This window comes from Melanotaenia boesemani, chromosome 4, assembly GCF_017639745.1.
Source record: "Melanotaenia boesemani isolate fMelBoe1 chromosome 4, fMelBoe1.pri, whole genome shotgun sequence".
Classification (NCBI taxonomy): Eukaryota; Metazoa; Chordata; class Actinopteri; order Atheriniformes; family Melanotaeniidae; genus Melanotaenia; species Melanotaenia boesemani.
In genome coordinates, this window is record NC_055685.1 from 8,623,692 (window position 1) to 8,632,258 (window position 8,567).

General features: G+C 38.0%; 1 protein-coding gene across 1 annotated transcript in view; it reads left to right on the forward strand.

Moving 5' to 3' along the window:
* The first annotated feature begins 521 nt into the window (after positions 1 to 521).
* The window catches only part of cfap52 (cilia and flagella associated protein 52), a 15,019-nt gene continuing 6,973 nt past the window's right edge, over positions 522 to 8,567 (forward strand). Inside the window, 12 exon segments of the mRNA XM_041982077.1 lie at positions 522 to 718; positions 1,704 to 1,903; positions 2,083 to 2,219; positions 2,338 to 2,460; positions 2,711 to 2,810; positions 3,636 to 3,752; positions 3,995 to 4,099; positions 4,238 to 4,407; positions 4,761 to 4,779; positions 5,233 to 5,371; positions 5,553 to 5,722; positions 7,736 to 7,887. Coding sequence (XP_041838011.1) covers positions 658 to 718; positions 1,704 to 1,903; positions 2,083 to 2,219; positions 2,338 to 2,460; positions 2,711 to 2,810; positions 3,636 to 3,752; positions 3,995 to 4,099; positions 4,238 to 4,407; positions 4,761 to 4,779; positions 5,233 to 5,371; positions 5,553 to 5,722; positions 7,736 to 7,887 — 1,493 coding nt within the window. The 5' untranslated portion in view covers positions 522 to 657.

Below are 8,567 nucleotides of genomic sequence, written 5' to 3' on the forward strand. Positions count from 1 at the left end.
TTTTTAGTGCAACAGAGGACAATAGTACCTTAGTATCTGTAGATGTAATAAATATGCCTTTGTATTTAGTAGTCAGGGATGTATTCAAATCTTTAATGAAAAGCCCGATTAATTAAATAATTCAACTAAACTTAATCAAATAATTAATTTAAACAGTAATATTAGTGTACCATATACTATAATTTTGAAATGAAACATTAATCTCTTAATGTTCAAAGCAAAAGCTGTTAAGCTTTTCTAAATAGTTGCTTCTTAGTATTGTAATATATTTTATTTTTCTTTCTTTCTTTCTTTCTTTCTTTCTTTCTTTCTTTCTTTCTTTCTTTCTTTCTTTCTTTCTTTCTTTCTTTCTTTCTTTCTTTTTCTTGTTTATTTGAACATCCCCTTGCATGTTCACCACACATTGGACTTCAGTTTTGTCGTGATTCATATGTTTAAATAAAGTTAATTGAAAAAGAAAAAGGCCGATGTTGTTGCTAGGAGACCGTTTGTTTGCCGTTTCGCTCAGCAACTGCTTTTGGACCCGATGGAGAAGTAGAAAACAATTTTCACTATCTTTAATTACGAAATTTTAATTTATTGCCAAAGTTTGACATTTTAAAACAGTTCACAGGTGCCGAATTTTTAACGTTAGTTTTTAGTTTAATTTTTTAAGCGATGGCTGAAGTAACCCAGACCATCTCTCAACTAGAGTTAAAGGCTGCTATCGGTTTCAACGGTAAGTTTAACGTTAACGTTCATTTGTGACCAGTGCGACTTTTTTTAAGCACAGTTCTGTTAAGCATTAAATCCGTATGTTAAGTGGAGGTAGGATAAAGTAAACTAAGAAACCTCTGTTTAACCAGGCTGTATGTTTATTTGGTTAAAGCGCTACGGATGCCGACAGCCATGCTAGTTATTTATCTATTTCAACACCGCTATGTCGTTATGTAAAATAAAGAATGTCCTTTGAATGTATGTTTATGACTGCTGGACATTTTCAGTCCTATTTAGTCCAATTTAGAGCACTTTAAACAAAACACTGTTGACCAAAGTGATGAACAATGAAACAACAAATCATTTACAAAACATATATATCTATAAATACACTAAAACATAGGCCAAAATATCAACCGTAAAAAAAATTTAAACAAAAAACAATCAAACCTTAAAAAATATAAAAGCATCCCCTCAACTAGTGTTAAAAGTCAAGGCAAATAGGTAGGTTTTAAGGTGAGTTTTAAAAACAGACAGCGAGGAGAGCTGTTTTATGTTTGAAGGCAGCTGGTTCCACAGCTTTGGTGCTGCCACACCAAAAGCCCAACTCCCTCTAAGCTTCAGCTCTGTCTTAGGAATGACCAGGAACTGCTGGTCAGTAGATCCTAAAAAACATTAAACTCTTCTGTGTTTTAAATTGTGATTAATAGATTATTTTTAACATTCTCATCAAAGATGCAACACAATCCATAGAATAGAGATTTATACTTACTAAAAAAAGGAAATTGCTGCCTGCCTTTGCCAGGCAGAAACCATTTCTTTCATTCAAGATTGTTATTCCATACTGATTATGATGCACAGTGTGCGTTTGCATGGCATGCATCACTGTTTGGCATGACACTTGCAAAAGTTACACATTCTGACCGTACATCAGACCATACAATGTGAGTACAAACAGTTCATCTTATATAAATGTGTCCTCATTGTCCCTGCTAAAACTTCATCAGGGCACGTGCCTTCTGGCTTGAGAGTCCATCCAGGCCGAGAATACCTAATCTATCCACTGGGATGCACGGTTGTTCTGAAGAGAATTGCCGATGGAAATCAGGAGTTCCTGCATGGACACACAAACAACATATCCTGTATTTCCGTGTCTAAAAGTGGATCATATATTGCCTCGGGTCAAGTCAACTCTATGGGATTTGAGGTAGTGTTATTTATGACTTGTTTCTCTGTATGTAACGTTTTTGATATGGGTACCTTAATGCCACCACCATCAATTATTTGTTTCCCTTTTGCTCCACAAACAGAAGCACTCATTCGTTTTTGGAAAAAGTAGTGTAATTTTTTAATATAATTTATCTAGTTTAAATGCTATTTCCCAAGGCACCAGTGATAGTCTGGAGCTATGCACAGAGAGTACTCTATGCCCAGCTGCAGCTCCATAAGACTAAGGTAGAGGCGCTAGCTTTTTCTCCCAATGACAAGTACCTGGTGTCGCTTGGAGGGCAAGATGACGGCAGGTAAAGGTCCACACAAAGCCACCAAGTTGCATCACACAGGAACATAAAATGTTCGATTAAATTATAAGATAAAAAAAAACACATTAAGGTGTGTAACCTGTTTGCTGTTTGTTCTCAGAATTATTGTCTGGAGTATTGAGAGGAAGCGTGCCATTTGTGGAACTCTAGCATCAGCCGGTGGTCACTGCGCCACTGTACAATACTCAAACACAGACGACAACATCTTTGTGACTGCTGGGAGGTGAGCGTCTGTTAAAATTCAGTGAACTGTCACCACTGATTATAGATAATGTGTGGTGTTTGAAATTTAATAAAATTTATGTTTTATTTATGTTTATGTTATATTTTTTAAAGTTTATGAATTTTCTCTTTCCAGGAAAACTACTCACATAAAGTCTCGTTATGATGTCTCAAGTTAATGTTTCATAATTTCCCTGTTATTTTTTACATTTTTTTATACATGTATATTAATTATTGGTCTTTTTGGACAGTGAAACATTGCAAATCTGGAAACTTGATCTTGCCAACAAAAAGGTCAGACCCACAGACTGCAGGACAGGCCTGCTGAAGCGGAATGTGAAATGCGTTGAGGTATGAGACCATGACACCAATTTCTTGCTGTTCTTTCTCTTTTACCTGTTCAACAACTTTGCATGAATAGCGATAGTCCAAAAAAATATGTTTTTGTTTGCCATTTCTTCAAGGAATAGTTTTCCAAGCTTCTTGAAGGACTTTCCAAATCTCTTCTTTTGATGTTGGCTGCCTTTTGTTCTATTTTCTCTAAAGATGATCTCACACTGGTTCAGTAACGTTCAGCTCTGGGCTCTGGGAAGGATTCCTCATTCCATAAGACCTGTTGCCACTGATTTTGAGTCCTGTTTTTGTGCCATTTGGCGAACATTATCCTTTTCTCCCTGTTTTCCTGGCTTCTTGACAGCTACCCTTCCATGGGAAACATTTCTGATCAGATGGGAACATCCTGCAGTTTTTGTGACAGGCCTCTGGGATACAATTTAAAACAGGCTCTTTGCTCAGTTTTCTGTAATGTAGACACAGGACTGGTTTCTCACTTGAATGAGGTTCCTTTTTTATTCTTCACAGAGGTTCTCTCTGGGTACTCTGGCTTCAGTCCAAAAACATTAATTTTAGGCTAATTTATAATTCTAAATTGACCTCAGGGATGAGTGAGCATACATAGGTTGTTTGACTTGGAATGGGCTGGTCTTCTAGGATGTACCCCACCTCTTGTCTGACAGCAGCTGGCTTTGCTCTGCCTCTTTTGAGGAAAAAAAATGATGGGTAGTTTATGATTTTTGCATAGTACTGTAGACACTAATTTGGCCATTTCCCATCATAAAACAATCTGTCTGATATGAAGTAATGTCAAGTTACTCATGTTAACTTATTGTTGAACAGATTTCAGAGGATGATGAATTCTTTTTCTGTGGCACCACCAGTGGAGACTTGATTAAAATCAACCTGAAGACTGGAATTCTGAAGGAATGTGGCCCAATTAAGGCAAAACTCAGCCATGTAAGTAATCTCAGAAGTCCCACATCTGGGATTGTGATTTTTTTTTTAGGTTTTATTTATGAATATGCACTTGTCAGTCCAGAAATTGTTCTCTCTTTCTCTCTGCTACATGTCATATTGTTAGTCATAAATACAGCAATACCTTCATGCATTCCTAATAGACTAAATTCAATACTTTTTTTAAGAGTAATAATAGGCGATATTATTCTATTCAGATTGCTGCTTGTGCTTTTTCTGTGCAGGGTATCAGTGCTCTGAAGCTGCTGAAATCTGGGGACCTGATTGTGGGCTCTGGATCTGGTACCCTAGCTTTGTGTTCCATGGCTAACTTCAAAACTCTTAAGTGAGTATCACACTTGCATAATTTGTACCGTCCTTATATATACTTATATAAGGACCTTATATAGTTAATCCTTACAATGGTCCACAGCAGATAAGGATACCAGTTTTACTTGTATTTTCATGCTTTTCATTTTGCACCTAAGAAAAGCCCAGCTGGGAAGAGGGTGACCTCCATCGCTGTAGAAGGAGAAGGACAACACTTCTTTGTTGGCACTCAGGAAGCTCAGATGTATAACGTCAGTTATGAGAACTTCGAGGCTACACTCATGTCCACCAGCCACAGTCATGCTGTCAATGATGTAGCCATCCCTTTGTAAGTAGCATGCAAACAACACAGGGTGGGAGAATGAAAGACATCAGCCAGTGATGAAAAAACAGCTACCATCTGTTCATTTTTTTATGTTTCCGATCTAAGCTCCGCCAGAAAAAGTGAAAAGGCAATGTCCTCATTTCAGCTTTTTGAATTGGCGACAGATGTACAATATATCTTAAATTGTCTGACATTGACAGAATGAAACACCATGCTGTTAAGACATCACTGTGCAACAAAAATTACAGAGAGAGAGAGATTTTTACAAGTCATAGGTTTGTCACTTATGATGTTGGATGTTTCCACATCACTTTCCCAAGCTGGCCTTGAAATTCAGATGTTTATGAGGATAGCAGCAGTACATCAGCATTGTTTGTTCTTTACTTCATGTGCTGGCTGACTGGCTCAGTTTACATTATAGAGAAATAGACATTATTCTGCATTACATTGACAGCATTAGTTATGCATTCAGTCAGAATAAACTAATATTCTGTATAAACTTTACAGCACAGAAGCATAACAGACATAAAACTTTTGTGTGTTACCATGGACATTTTCTTCTGCAACATTCACGTTCCCTATTGTGCCCAGTAGAGGGTGACATATACATGTCAACTCCACAATGCACTGAGAAAAACACCATGAGAAAAACATAATTAGTTTTAGGAATTTTGTTCTTAAACCCTCTTATCATAGTAACGATTATATTGAAATATAGAAGAACTTAAGTTAATGCCTATAACTCAGCTAACCCATGCTTGTCTTAGATTATGAAGTGTGATAACCCACATTCACGAGCCCTTTATGTCAGTGCTAGTGGAACTTCAGATTATTTGCACCTGCTCTTACGGAGACATCAGATTGTTGGCACATAGAGGGACAAAAAAGAGCTGCTGCATATTACTGTTTCCCAACGTGACCTGCAATTGCCTGAATTTCATGCTTGATGGATGTAGCATCATCAGTGGTAAGAATTATGAAGGGATGTCTGCTTTAAAGAATGTTATATCTTTAAATCAGTTGTAGATGGGTGAAATTGATCACTTTCTCTTTGTTATTGACATCTACTGATGTTCTGTCCTCATGTCGTGGATCAAATTAATCTTTTTAGTTACAAGCTGGTGAATGCTGATTTCATTTCCTTGTAGGGTGGAGCGATAATAATATACGTGTCTTTGGACCTGAAAGTGACGTACGATGCTAACCATCACAGATCCACACAAAATGGATGGGGGTGACGGCCATCGCTGGCACGAGAGACTGCAAAAGGATTGTCAGTGGTGGAGGAAAACGGACAGGTCGTAAACACTGTAGCCAGGTTTATGCAAACTCATCTGACATAGACGGGTGGTGGCACACCCGAGAGGTATTGTCATATTCCTTAAATATTAAAGGTAGTGTGTAAGAATTACTGACATCAAGTGATAAAGAGGGGCATAGAAATTACTGCAAATGCTAAACACAGTAAGTGGATAGGATGGTGGCTGTAAATGGCCAAAATTCTTCCGGACATAAACATGTTTTATGGTTTCATCTGCGATTGGATCAGTGGCCTCAGGTGCAGCCATGACTGCACCACAAGGGTAACTACTTGTTCAAACTTGGCCTACATGTGGGCTGTCTTCCTCTCTTCCTTTAGGGCATTACCTTATCCCAAATGGCCGGTTCCAGAGAGTAGAGTAAAGATGCATGAGTTTGTGACTTTTGTTTGTATTATTGTGTTTATTTTAGTCTTCATCTTCGCAGTTAAACTAAATGAGCTGTGCATCACATAGACTTTAACTCTTTTCCATGCTTTTGAATGCATATTTGGTATAGTTAGTCTTATTGTGTTTTATGTTTATAAAACACTTGAAGGGTAAGTCAGCTATTCTGATTAGAAAGTCTCATTGGTCATTACATGACCACCACACATGGCCCACAAGGATATTGTTGTAATTTAGGTTTAGACCAACTCCTCAAATTTGGCCACATCTGGCCCACACAACATTGCTAGGATCATACTGATCCATAAGTGCCAAAATGGCCCAGATTAGCCCCAAATGTGTCTGCTATAAGGCTTCAAGCAGGAATCCACAAACATCACAACCACCAGGTGACATTGCCGCAGCTTCGTTCTCATTTACTTTATCTGCAGTCATTACACCTGGCCTGAGTTATGGACAGAAGCAGAGCAACAGATTCATACTATAGTTTCAACTCAGACTCATTTTGGCTATTTTAGTCTTTAGATACATGGAATCCTAGTTCGTTTGATTTTACTCTGCCTGTCCAAAAAAAAAAGTCCCAGTTTCTAATATTTTGTTGGGTAGCTTTTGCTGTGGTATTGTTTCGATAAGCTTCTGCCATGCCACAACATTTCTGTCGAAAGTTGCATTAATTTTTCTTTAAGATGTTGTAGTGATGATGGGAGAGTCCGACCACTACCATAGTCTTCTCCAGCACATTACAAAGACTGTCGGTGGGGTTCAGGTCTGGTCTCTGTGGTGGCCAATCCATGTGTGAAAATGATGTCTCATGCTCCCTGAACCATTAGTTCACAATTTGAGCCCAGATAATTCCTGGTATTCATAAGCCATTTTGGAATATGCCTGTGCAATCAGGGAAGAAAAAATCCACCAATGGAATTACCTGATCATTCAGTATAGTCAGGTAGTCGGCTGACCTCATTCTTTGGACACATAATGTTACTGAACCTAGACCTGACCGTAGTTCAGCAACCCCAGATCATAGCACTGCCCCCATAGGCTTGTATAGTAGGCACAAGGCATGATGGCTGCACCACTTTATCCGCTTCTCTTCTTACCTTGATGCAGCATCACTCTGGAAAGGGTAAATCTGGACTCATCAGACCTCATGACCTTCTTCCATTGGTCCAGAGTCCAATCTTTATGCTCCCTAGCAAATCACAGCATTTTTCCCCTATTAACCTCACTGAGAAGTGGTTTACTTAAGGCTACACAGCTGCTTAATCCCAATCCCTAGAGTTCCCTTCACACTGTACATGTGAAAATGCTCGTAACTTTCACTATTAAATGAAGCAGCAAGTTTTATTGTTGTTTTTTAACAGCTTGATTTAATCAAATGCTTAAGTAACTGCTGATCATGATCATTCAAAATTGACTGATGTTTGTAAAAAAAAAGAAAAAATATTGTTGTTGATTGCATCTTTGCAGCTCAAAACGTGTCAACTGAATCACAAGAATCTGTACATATACAGCAACAGTGTGTAAAAAACACACACATATGTGGAGTGTAAATAATTTTTAACTGGTTAATTAAAATAAGTTTTTCCTGTGAGCGTAAATGGGATTGTGTCTTCTTTTTACAGATACATGTTTGGGATTTGCTGCCACATGGCTCTCGGTTGCTGGAGAGTATGAAGGAGCACAAAGCTGCCGTCTCTTGTATCCAAATCAAGAGTGATGACAAAGAGTGTGTCTCTGTCAGCTCTGATGGTAGCTGTGTCGTCTGGGATTTAGTGTAAGTAGTGCAGCTGTATTTCATATCACACTGATGTGACAGTGTGTAAGAATTATTGGCATCTAGTGGTAAAGATGGACATAGAAATGTCTCCAAATGCCAAGCACACACACCTCACGAATACTACTTGTATACTCTTTAAATCTTTAATGTGGTATAATGGCTCTCTCATATATATTAGGTGTCGTAGAAAATGACTTACATCACAACAAATCAGCAAAAAGCAAACTTTTACAGTGAGAGGGTTTTAAAATGAAATATAATGTAAAACCAAAGCTGTGGTGGCATGCGTAGACACCAGACTGTGGGAAAGGGAGCGCTGAGAGCTGTTTACTGCTGTCTGGCTTCGACAGTACAAATACAATTAACTGAAGTGCATTCTTTATGAAGAAAAGCTTAATCCTTTAAGCTGTTGGCTTCTCTGTAAGGGGAATAAGACCTTCAAAACCTCTGACTGTGCTAATTTTTATTTTTTTTATTTTTTGACTGTCTATATTTTTCAATGAACAAGTGGATTGAAGACTTTTTGCCTGTTTTAATCAAGGGCAGCATGGATTTCCTATTTTCTACCATCATTGACTCTTGAAAAGGATTTAGATAAGAATGTAAGTGAATGTGACACCATATCCAGCCACACTCAACTAGTTGCTTGTTTTCGTGCTTTTATAGTTCAATGCAAA